This window comes from Microplitis mediator, chromosome 9 (genome assembly GCF_029852145.1).
Source record: "Microplitis mediator isolate UGA2020A chromosome 9, iyMicMedi2.1, whole genome shotgun sequence".
NCBI lineage: Eukaryota > Metazoa > Arthropoda > Insecta > Hymenoptera > Braconidae > Microplitis > Microplitis mediator.
The window spans coordinates 2,539,542-2,552,662 of NC_079977.1; the positions used below are offsets into that span (position 1 = coordinate 2,539,542).

At 32.3% G+C, this 13,121-nt stretch overlaps 1 protein-coding gene across 5 annotated transcripts in view; it reads left to right on the forward strand.

Annotated features, from left to right (window-relative positions):
* LOC130675213 (POU domain, class 6, transcription factor 2) overlaps window positions 1–13,121 on the forward strand; it is a 139,357-nt gene that overhangs the window by 123,910 nt on the left and 2,326 nt on the right. For 3 of the 5 annotated variants that reach the window (XM_057480764.1, XM_057480765.1, XM_057480768.1), the window contains 9 exons: window positions 3,375–3,546; window positions 3,636–3,800; window positions 5,223–5,414; window positions 6,912–7,073; window positions 7,161–7,417; window positions 7,594–7,813; window positions 8,909–9,089; window positions 10,218–10,274; window positions 12,103–12,186. In XM_057480764.1, coding sequence (XP_057336747.1) covers window positions 3,375–3,546; window positions 3,636–3,800; window positions 5,223–5,414; window positions 6,912–7,073; window positions 7,161–7,417; window positions 7,594–7,813; window positions 8,909–9,089; window positions 10,218–10,274; window positions 12,103–12,186 — 1,490 coding nt within the window. The remainder of the gene's footprint in view (window positions 1–3,374; window positions 3,547–3,635; window positions 3,801–5,222; window positions 5,415–6,911; window positions 7,074–7,160; window positions 7,418–7,593; window positions 7,814–8,908; window positions 9,090–10,217; window positions 10,275–12,102; window positions 12,187–13,121) is intronic. The other 2 variants (XM_057480766.1, XM_057480767.1) reach the window with 1 other exon arrangement.

The window sequence follows — 13,121 nt, forward strand, 5'->3', positions numbered from 1 at the left end:
TCAATAGATTATAACAGTAAGTTTAGTTGAATGCATGCAATATATTCATGTCGATAATTACTTTTAAAAAATGACTGTTACGATGTAAGCTATAATTGATAAAGTTATCTCAGGTGTTATGAAAATCGTTTAGTAATTATGATAGAAATAAATACTCATGTTTAAATATATGCATAATTTCTTTAATTAAAATGTAACTTTTATTTATACCTTTATTTATACTATACTTTTATTTATAGATGTATTTGATTTGATGCCTGCCCCCGACCAGCAACACTCGCTTCGCTCGTGCCGCAAATGTCGGGGCAGGCATCAATATCTTTTATTTAACACATGTCATTGTTCCGTACTTTCGACCGGGCAGCAAGAAAAATAGTATACACTACACGGGAAGAAAGTTTGAAAGCCCTGCCCTGCACGCCATCTTGCCCTCGGCTTCGCCTCGGGCAAGATGGCGCGCAGGGCAGAAATTTCAAACTTTCTTCCCTTGTAGTGTAAAATACTAATTTCGTATGTAATAGAAATGAATATTTTTATGTATGACAAAAATATAGTTTTCGTATATGACAACAATATATATTTTCATATATGATCAAAATATATTTTTTGTATATGATTGACATATATATGTCATACATGCTAAACATATAAGGACTCGTATATGATACATATTATATTTTTTAATATAAAAAAAAATATATCAGAAAATATAGTTAAATTGGCCACATATATTTTCTGATATTTATCATATATTTTTACATATATGTTATTTTCATACGGGTTTATATATGATCAGAATATATTTTTCGTGTATGATAGAAATATGTATTTTTATGTATGATAAAAATATAGTTTTCGTATATGGCAAGAATATATATTTTCATATATGATAAAAATATATTCTTTGTATATGATTGACATATATATTTTATATATGCTAAACATATACGGACTCGTATATGATGAATATTAAATTATTTAATATAAAAAGAATATATCAGAAAATATAGTTAAATTGGCCACATATATTTTCTAATATTTTTACATATATTTTGATCATATATTATTTTCATACGGGTTATTATAAAATATATATATATATATATATATATATATATATTTTTAATTCCAGCTTAAGTATAAATAATAAAATAAACGGCATCAAAGACCGTCGCTATTTGTGCTGATGAATTCCATCGAATAATAAAAATAATTTCATTATCCGATAATTATTTTATTTGCTCATATATATTATATTTAACAAACATTATTTTAATATAGATGATAATAAAAATGTAAAAAAAAATGATAAATAAAAAATAACTCGTACGTTTGAGCTAATCCCCCTTTGCCTCGGCGATTTAATATGCAATATACCCATATCGTCGGACATCGTTTACGAATTTACGCGGAAAAAATTCAACCGGCTCCTCTCCTCTTTTATGGAGGCGATTTTCGTTCGTTAGCCATTGACCGGGCTTTATCGTTTTTTTATATTTTTTTAAAGTTTTTGTTTCATCCGATCGAGCGTCACATCGAACAAAGCCCGGACGGCTCGCGAAGCTCGATAAGAACGCATCCTCCCGTGCAGTGACACTAGTATACTGTAGTTTGTATCTGTATTAAAATGGGAAAACAAAGAAAACCATTTTTTTATTTTAACGGGGCTCATAATTTAAGCCGTCGATGAATTGATTGACTTTTTTGACAAAAATATCGGAGGTGGGGATATAAATTTATATACGGAATAGTAGTGATATATGTGGTAAATTAATTTCGGTCAAACTAGGTCACTCGTAAAACTCTTAGAGTTAACCCCGATTTCCTCAATCGATTTGTCCTAATTAGGATCATCCGTCGTGATTATTAATATTCTTTGTTCATATAAATTAATTCGGTAACAAGATTAAGCGATGTATTAATTTCACATGTCTATTCATGTGTTAATTTATCAAATCATTGTTATAGATAATGATAATGAATGACTAATGAGTAGACTGTAGAAAGAGCGGTGTTAAAAATGGACTCATTTTAACTCCGCCCGGTGTTAAAATGAAATTACACTGGTGTAGGAGGTGTAATTCGGCGGTGTTAAAATACCGGTGTAAAAGCAGGGTAGTGATCGAGTAAGTAAAAATATTCACAAAGTAAAATATTTTAACACCGGTCTAGAATATTTTTTATTATTTACACCAGTGGCGGCGTTATTTTAACACCGGGGAATTTTTTATAACACCGGTACAGAATATTTACACCGGCGGTGGCGTTATTTTAACACCGGTCTAGAATATTTACACCAGTGGCGACGTTATTTTAACACCGGGAAATTTTTTTTAACACCGGTACAGAATATTTACACCAGCGGCGGTGTTATTTTAACACCGGTCTAGAATATTTACACCAGTGGCGGCGTAATTTTAACACCGGGGAATTTTTTTTAACACCGGTACAGAATATTTACACCGGCGGTGGCGTTATTTTAACTCTGCTTTCGGTGTTGAAATTTAACACCGCCGATTTAAACACCTACACTGCTTGGACTTACCCAGGTGATTTTTTACAGTGTATCTAACGGAGGTTAAAACGGTGTACATAAGAGTTAATTTTGATCGAGTATGAGGGTGGGGGTCAAATAATATTTCGTTAAAATTACGAAATTATCGTTAATTGAGACAAAAACAATTTTATTTCCTGTAAGATAAGAAATGTCACTTTTATTAAACTGAGCAAAGACTGAAATTTTTGATCACTTGTAAAATTAAATATTTAGGAAAAATATTATAATTATTTTTATTATAACTCTGATGTTTTTCATGAGGTAATGACTGATTTTAAAATGATAAATTAATCATTGATAATTTTATTTTATTTTTGTCGCTGATTTAGTTTGCAAAGAGACTGCGAATCATAAAAATCTCTTTCCCATATTTTATACAGTAACATTAGCATGTAATTGTAGGCAAATATTCTTTGGATTTCTCCATAAATTGGCAAATCTGTCGTATCATTAATTTTTGAAACAATAAAAAATTTTTTTTTGTATTTGAAATCCAATTCGACTTCTGATACTTTTTGGGCCCACGGGTCAACCGTTTTTCAGATTTTTTTCTCAGCACCGAGCCCGAGTCTAGATTTTCTATAGAATTTCTTAGACGGCGATCCGGACCAAAATTAGGACGTCCGTTGGATGTTTAGTCCCTCGGTATTTGAAATCCAATTCGACTTCTGATACTTGAAAAATAAAACTACTTTTTTAACACCGGGAAAAATTATAACACCGCCACCAGTGTTATTTTACACCATTTTTGTCGTTAAATTTAACACAGAGGTAATGATAGCGACTATAATTAATAAATTATTTTTGTCTGTTACAGGAAAGTGATCGAAGCAGTACCGGAAGTCCAGAACCAGCATCGGGTGTCCTCCATGAGCACCATATGCTCATGGAGGGACTCAAAAACTCACGAAAAAGACGACGAAGTACGTCGCCCGAAAACATGACCCATTCAAAATTTCCACGATCAGATTCTCACTTAAACGGTACCAGTAAGTTTCAAAACTCCAATTTTTTCTTTAAATCAACAACTCCCGGAGTTCACAAAACAATAACTAACTCTCCGGGTTTTCCTTTATAGTGGCAGGAATGGTAACTCTGCAAAATTTACAAAATTTAGCAAACATGCAGCAAAACTTACCGCAAGTGGCATCTCTGGCAGCTGGACTACAAGCCGGGATGTCCAGCGGGTTATCAAATAATCAAATGATCAATACTCCTTTAAATTTAACAGTCAGTGCATCAGGTAAATAATAAATTACCCTCATTTTATTGCACAAGCCCGGGTCAAAAATAAAACTTGATTTAGACTTGGTTTACCAAGTCGAAATTTGGAGCCGTTTTTCACAAGACAAACTCGACTTTTTTTACGGAGGTATGAAATATATTAAGTCTTCGCCTTGGTTTAGACTTAACTGGCTTACTTAGTCACGATTTAAGACGAAAAAGTTTAAATCAAGTCGAAATTTACTTGGTGTAGACTTATTCGATTTAAATTATAAGTCGAAAAAGTCAGAACTACACGGAGAAAAAAATTTAGTAAATTTTACTAAAAAATATGAGAATAACTACTAAATTTGGATAGTAATCTTGAAACGCTTATGATTTATATGAAAAATTCATAAACAGATTAGCATATTTCACAAGTCGGTTAGTAAATTTTACCATCCCGTTTTGTAAATTTTACTATATTAGGATGGAAAAAAATAAAATTAAATTTTTAATAGTTTTTCAACTTTTTATTATTATTGATTATTATTATTAATATTTCTGTCATCCGTATTGGTGTTGGTGTGGATTTTTGTTTTTTAAAAAATCACTTGATTCAACCGAGATTCGAACCCTGATCTCCCGCGCGCGAGTTCTTTCCAATGTCTGACGGCCCGATGTGTCCTTTGAACAAAAGTTTCAGAACTTGTAATACATCTTTGTATATGCTATCCCCACCAACTTTTAATTTTATCTATACATAGTAGAATTTACTATACAGATAGTAAAAAAATATAATCGTGTTAGCAAAAAATACATTGCGTATAGTAATTTTTAATATTTTGTATAGTAACAAATCCTATATTGTATTAGAAAATTTACTTTCTTCAATTTGTATTTATTAATAGTACTTGATAGTAAAATTTACTATACAAATAGTAAAAAATATAATCGTCTTAGCAAAAAATACATTACGTATAGTAATTTTTAATATCTTATTATGTAATTATTACTGACTAGTAAATTTTACTAAACGTTTAGTAATAATTACAATACAGAATGTATTTTTTCATATCTGTTAGTAAATTTTACTATAGTATTGTAATTTTTACTATACTTTTTTCTCCGTGTAAGGTGAAATAATTTTTATATATTAAGGCGAAAGTAAGGCGAATAAATGACTTTTTTTCGACTTGGTTTAGCAAGTCAAAAGTAATGTGAATGACTATCGTGCTCAAAGTAAAGACGAATAAGTTGAACCTAAGATGAAAAAAGTCCAAAAAGTTTAAAAAAATTAAATTTAAGTCGAAAAAGTCGAGATCTTATCAAAAAATCGTCGGCAAATCGATAACTTCAAAAGAAAATAAGGCGAAGCGAGTCTGAATGAATTTTTATTTTTGACCCGGGAGTCTTCTAATAGAAGTCATTTACACAAAATTTAAAAAAATTCCCGTTCAAGGAGGAACTGCACCAACTCCCTCTAGCACGACGTCATCGCCGCATCTTCTGCCCTCAAGTTCAGCCCCGATGGCAACGCTACCCCAATTACTGTCCCAACATCAGCCAGTGTCAATGCCTCAATTTATTTTAACCTCAGGTCAACTGGTCCAAGGGATCCAGGGCGCCCAGTTGTTCATTCCGACCTCCCAAGGCAAGTAATCAACGTCAATTAATAAGAACAATACTTTTTTTTACCGTGTGTACACCACAATTACATTACAATATTACTTGACAATATTCCCTCGGCCATTCTCCGTCTAAATCGAACTCATAATTCGATTCTTCCACAAAGTTATCCCGGTCCATTTGTCCATTAGTACGTTTCAGAGCTTGTTTATAAGACAATCAAATGGGTTATTAGTGTAAGACGAGCGTAGTCGTGAGATGGATTCTGTGTGGATGATAATTTGATAAAGAACTTCAATGGGAACTTGAATTAAACGTAACTTTTTTCATAAAATTTGTTGTATATAATAATGCGAAACGTCGATGGCCGTTGAAAACGTCAGATTTGCTTAGCCGAGCTATTAAGTAGATACACACAGGTACTGAAGATCAGTAATCATATTAAGCGCATGTAGAAGATAATCTGATTAGGGAAACTGGGAGGTAATCTCGAAACTATTCTAAGTATGATTAGCCAGCTCAGAGTCCTTCTCGGGCGCCAGTTCAAGTCCGGTACCTCTCACTAGTTTCTATTATATCTACCTATATATATGTATATATAATATGTATATAGATATGTATAATATTTCCTCCTACTCGCATCGGCACAGTATATTCGCCCCCACTTTCCACCAGCCTTTAAAGATGGCGATAATAGTTTGGGAACTATATCTAAACTAGCCGTCCAAGTAACCTGCCCTATGGGTTGCTTAATAATCCCTCTATGAGACTTGTATAACTTTACTTGGGATCCGGATGAGGAGTCAACGATATACGTCGGCTTAATAGAAATCTATATAACGTTATAATTCCCACTCGCGAGGCGCCGTCATAAAATACGTTCGCACTTATAGGGGGTGTCTTTTTCTGCGACAAGGGGTCGGGGGTCCGGTTCCATGCGTTTTGAGCACCTGACAAAATATCCCCGACAAAATATCCCCAGTTTTGTGTCAGTTTTTTTGGCTTTTTTCACTATTTTTGCTTTCTTTTCATGGGGATATTTTGTCCGAAGATATTTTGTCGGGGATATTTTGTCAGGTGCTCAAAGCTCCTGATACCGGGGGTCCAGGGAAACGTGACGGCAGCTCAAAAAAATTTTCAAAATCCTCTGGGTTTTTTTTTTATATTTTTTTGTTACGACAAAAAGTGATTCTGAACTCAGCAGACGTCTAATAATTTTTGGATATTTTTAAAAAAGGTAAATTATAAAAAAAAAAATATTTTGAAAAATTGCACCTATAGTTTTTTTAATTTTCTACATGTGCATTTTTTTATTTTTTTTTTTTTTTTTAATTGAATTGTCAAAAAAAAATCCGAAAATTATTAATCGGCTGCTAACTTCAGGATCATTAGAAAATCATTCGTTTCATATTTGCAAGTATATAAATATATGTATATATATATATATATATATTTCCGTCATAGTGGGGTAAGAGGGGCAACCTACTGTAGGATGACCCTAACGATACATGATTATTTACAGGACTCGTTACGCAAACGATACTCACTATCCCAGTGAACCATGTGACGAATAATCAAATGGTGAACCTGGCGCTCAGTAATGGCCAAGTTGTGTCGACAACTCTTGCAAATCTTCAGTCAATCGCACAGCCTCAGAACCTTATGAATACATCAACGAGTAATGGTAAGAATCCCCAGCAACTGAGAATGGCGCCCACTCACTTTCCTCAAAGACCGGGTCCTTTAGTCGTAAATTTAAAAATTGTTGCAGTGCCAACGAGTCAAAGTCTTGCATCGGGATTGGGTTTGAACCCAGCGTCATTGCCTCACTTACTAGGCAATAATTCAGCAAGTCAACAGTTACTCAATGCCATGCAACCACAACAGCTTCTGCAGGCTGCGCAAGCGGCACAAGCTCAAGCTGCCCAGGCTGCCCAAGCTGCTCAGGCATCACAGCAACCTCTGCTTGCTACGTCACCGCAACACCAGCACAGCCATCGGCATACCTCACACCTCAACCACTACCAGGTATACCAAATATTCTCATCAGTTATCACACTCATTTAAATACGACATTGCATCCTCGATTCAATTCCATTCCGACCCATCCCTACCCAACTTGATCTCTCATCCCATCCTGTCTTATGACGTCTCTCATTCCGTTTGCTCAGTTGTATTAACAGTAAATAATTATAATCAATCAGCAAACCTCCGAAAAACATCATCGAGAAAGACCAGAACAGTCCTCGCCTTTAAACAACTCAGCGGTTTCGGCCGCGTCGGCTCTCAACAGACTGGCAGCAACAAATGGGGAAATTACAATAACGACAACTCATGGGCCAGGTAATGCTGGGATGAAGTTGTCACCTGGTAGCAGGCTCAGTCCTAAGGAAGACGATGACGATTTACTCAGTGATTCTCCGAGTGAGTTGATATTTTTTTATTAAATACTTATTGGATTTATTTGAATTTGCCGCGGATTTATCGCGACTCGGGAGTTGTTTATTGGACAGCAAGTTGACTTTAGCAATTTCAAGTTAAATAAGTGGGGATTTATATATTGGAAGTGGTGTAATATGAGACGCAGCATTAGACGTAGAGATTTATGAGAGAAATCAGACATTGCAACATGAAATATTTTAGTTGAGACTTACGCAGAAAAAAGGATTTGGCGCAGAAAATTTTTACTCGGAACATTTTTATTTGTCCTGAGAAATTTTTTTTACTCAAGAAAATTTTTTCTCACCTCAAGAAAATTTTAGTTTTTTAATTCATAGTAAAAAAAATTTCTGAGGACCAGTAAAAATTTTCTGAGGGCGAATAAAAATTTCCTTGGGGCGAATAAAAATTTTCTGCGCCAAGAAAATTTTCGTTTTCAATTCATAGTAAAAAAAAATTCTAAAGACCAGTAAAAATTTTCTTAAGGCGAATAGAAATTTTTTTTCGGCGAGTAAAAATTTTCTTGGGGTGAATAAAAATTTTCTGCGCCAAGAAATTTTTCATTTTCAATTCATAGTAAAAAAAAATTCTAAGGACCAGTTAAAATTTTCTTAAGGCGAATAGAAATTTTTTTTGGGCGAGTAAAAATTTTCTTGGGGCGAATAAAAATTTTCTGCGCCAAGAAATTTTTTGTTTTCAATTCATAGTAAAAAAAAATTTCTGAGGACCAGTTAAAATTTTCTTAGGGCGAGTAGAAATTTTCTTACGGCGAGTAAAAATTTTCTCAGGGCGAGTAAAAATTTTCTTGGGGCGAATAAAAATTTTCTGCGCCAAGAAATTTTTGGTTTTCAATTCATAGTAAAAAAAATTTCTGAGGACCAGTTAAAATTTTCTTAGGGCGAGTAGAAATTTTCTTACGGCGAGTAAAAATTTTCTCAGGGCGAGTAAAAATTTTCTTAGGGCGAGTAAAAATTTTCTTGGGGCGAATAAAAATTTTTTTTGTGGTTGTAAATAAAATGTTAATTATTATTTGATATTGCGGAGCGAGTAGGGTTTAATTTATAAAATTTAACCAACTAGATCAACCGACAATCAATGAAGCTACGAATAACGTTGTGGATGGAATCAACTTAGATGAGATTAAGGAGTTTGCCAAGGCATTTAAACTTCGACGATTGTCTCTGGGATTGACGCAAACTCAAGTTGGACAGGCACTCAGTATCACTGAAGGACCCGCGTACAGTCAGAGCGCAATATGCAGGTGAGATATTTCCCAATTTACTATTTATATATTTAATTACATTGTTATTATTTTCTATTTTATTTTTTTTGGTTTTTTTGTTTTAATTTAAATAGTTTGCCAGGCCACTGGAAATGGCATTAAAATTATAAATATATAATAATAAATTATAGTCGTCCTGAATTAAGTCATTTTGATCTATAGTACACTGTAAAAAATTTTTATCGATACTCTAGCTCTTTTTGAGAAGAGCAGCCATTTTTACGGTTTTTGCCCTCTTGTAATTTTGAAAAAAAAATTTTAAACAGTTTAAAAATCCCGCCAATAGAAAATTTAAATTTTTCAAATTTCGAACTCACTCCCAATTTTTTACAGTGTAGTCAAACTTATAATTTATGCAGGAGACCTCGGGGCAAAATGAGACAAAATTTTTTTGGTTAAAAATACTGTTTAAAAAAATGGGGCAAGTTGACCCCGACAATAAAAATTTTTTTTATTAAGAACTGAAAAAATTTGAGTGAAGTAAAATGGGCCAAAATTTTAATAAAAATTAAAAAAATCACCGAAATGACCAAATTGCCCCATTTTTGAAAAAACCGCAATTATTCTTAATCAAAATTTTTTTGTTTAAAACCAATCAATTGCTGTTTAAAAAATGGGGCAAGTTGATCCGTCCGTCAATTCAAAAATTTTTTTCGTGTTTTCAAAATTTTTTTACTGAAATAATTTCCGTATGACTCAAAATGGGCCCAAATTAAAAATTCCCAATTGACCAACTTGCCCACTATTTAAACAAATAATTTTTTAGCCGCAAAAATTTCTCTAATTTTGTCCCGAGCGTACCTATAAATATATAGATAATTTATATAGATGTATGACGGCTGTTGTTAAAGCCCAAGGTTTAATTTCAATAAATAAACTCAAGTAATGACATTACCGTCTATACTCGAATAATAATAATATTAATAATGATAGTTAGTGAATTGTTATAAGTAATAATAGTATAAGAAAGTAACAAGAGTTTATTATCAAGAATAGTTGGAATCAAACCTTGTGTAGCTCTCACAATATATAAGCACCAACAACAAACAACTTAGATTATTATTATTATCGTTTCGACTAACTTAAGCATTGGTGATTGTTCCCCAGTGCCCTGGCTACCCAGATGTACGCTGCCTCGCAGATTGCCTCTCAGCAGCAAGCTATGTACGTTCACCCCTTATTCATGCTACATACTTTATTTAACATAACCTATATACAAGTTCTTTTTAAATAAATCCATCTTTAATAAATTTTTACACTCATGCAGTTACACCCACCCCCTTTGCAATCAATTTTTCAAAAAAAAAAATCTCCATAAGACGAAATTTTATTTTTGGTCATCGTTTACTTGACGGGGTGGGTATCGCTGTCATGAAAAAAAACTGCTTTCTCAATCGAGTTCGTGTGAAATTTATTGAAAGGAGCACAAAAAAATACGAGATAGAAAATTTTTTAGGCTCTACCTTTTCTGTATTTTTATGTTTCATTATCTATTTTGTCTTCTTTATACATAGTTTATATATATGTATATTTAGTGGGTGGCTTGGAAAATTTTTTCATTTTTTTTTCGACTTTTTTGGAAGTTAGTGGATGGTAAAAAAAATTAGCATCGAGCTTGAGATCAAAATTTTGGGATTGCTAAAGAATTTTGAACATTTTTCAAATTTTGGTGGCAAAATAAATTATAGAAAAATTTTCACTGCAAAATATAAATTTTAAAAGGGCGCGAAATTTTGAATTTTCAACATTTTGTATTTTTATGAGCGACTTTTAAAAATTTATTTTTTGAGGTGACAATTTTTCTACGGTAAAATAAATGATTTGAAAATTTTCACCGCAAAATATAAATTTTAAAAGGGCGCGAAATTTTGAATTTTCAAAATTTGGTATTTTTATAAGACTTTTAAAAATTTATTTTTTGAGGTGAAAATTTTGCTACGATAAAATAAATGGTTTGGAAATTTTCACCGCAAAATATAAATTTTATAAGGGCGCGAAATTTGAAATTTCAAAATTTTGTATTTTATCAGCGACCTTCAAAAATTTTATTTCGAGGTGACAATTTTATTATGCCAAAATAAATGGTTTGAAAATTTTCACCTCAAAATTTAAATTTTACAAAGGCGCGAAATTTGAAATTTAAAAACTTTTTTCTGAGCGACCTTCAAAATTTTTTTTTTTAAGCGACGATTTTCCCATAACTTATTTTGCCACAACAAAAAAAAAATTTTCAAAATTCTCAGACGGTCTCGTAACTCAAAATTTTGATCTCAAGTTTTCGAATTTTTTTTTTTTTATCATACGCTAATTTTCAAAGGGTGAGAGTCTAAAAAAAGTAAAAATTTTTTTTGAGCCACCGTAATATACATATATGATTTTCTATATATATATGTATAATTAACGAATATGTGTATACCGATGTTTTGTGTATATATATTTATATTTATATATATAGGTATATATATATATATAGAAATATGTGTATATATAGATATTATAATTATATATGTATTTATTATCTTGGAGCCAGGGCATTGGCAAGCTTGGGCATGGTGTCGCCAACACGCGAGATATTCGTATCAATTAACGTCCACCGGTCGTTTCAGATGTTTCTCATGATATAATAATAATAATAATTATTATTATTATTCCCATTCGTTGAGAGGGATATATCACGCGACTGGGACAAACCAAACCCGTTGGCAACATCATACGCGGCATCACCAAACCTACACGCATGCACGCATTGTCAATGTCCTGTTATTTTTTATATTTATTTTTTACACAAATTACATCCAAATATATAATGCATGACTCTTTAGTGCTCCTTTAGTTAATTTACTGCCTTAAGTTATTATTCTTTCACAAAAAAATTTCAACGGAACCAAATTTTTCTAATGAAATTTTTTTAAATTCAAAATACTTACGGGTAATTTATTACACTGTAAGTTTCATTACTTCATGGATAAGCAACAGCTTTTTTGGGCTTTAGGTTTGAAAAATTGGATATTACGCCGAAGAGCGCGCAGAAAATAAAACCGGTACTTGCGAGGTGGATGAAAGAAGCCGAAGAGAGGTGAGTTTTATTATTTTTCAAATTTGTAGTTTGTTTTTTCATTCTTAATTTAAAAAATTTAAAAACGCGGGAAAACGAAACCTTTTTTAAAAATTTGAATTGGACCAAAAACGCGGGAAAACAAAACCTTTTTTAAAAATTTGAATTGGACCAAAAACGCGGGAAAACGAAATCTTTTTCAAAAATTTGAATTGGAGAAAAAACGCGGGAAAACAAAATCTTTTTCAAAAATTTGAATTGGACCAAAAACGCGGGAAAACGAAATCTTTTTCAAAAATTTGAATTAGAGCAAAAACGCGGGAAAACAAAATCTTTTTCAAAATTTGAATCGAAGCAAAATCGGCACTGGGTAATTTGGGCCACCGAAAATTTTTGAATTTTTAATTCGTACTAAAAATTTTTTTCAACCCATTTCGCCCCGGATTTTTTCAAATTTATTTCAACTCACGATTAGAGCGGCCGTATTACTAGACACCTAATGTAGATGGTAGGGGTAAAACAGACACTTGGGGTAATTTGGGCCATAAAAAATTTTCGAATTTTGAATTCGTACCAGAAATTTTTTTGTAAATAAAAAATTTTTCTTGACCCATTTCGCCTCCGATTATTTCTGATCTTTTTTTCCTCGCGATTAGAACGACCGTATTACCAGACGCTTAATGTAGATGGCGTGCGGGGGTTACTGACCACGTGCGTGCTAATTGGTAATTCGCTAATTGAATCTACCTGATTAATTGCGTATTCTAATTAATACGGAATGTTAATTACAACTAAAGAACAATAAAAAATTATCCTTTTTTACTATAATTTATCGTCAATCGGCACTCGTACAACAAAAAACAACATAAATTTTCATTAGATAATCAGATTTGAAATTTAACCGGCATCATATATAAGTATATTGATGAAATATTTATAAACAGTCTAATTATTCA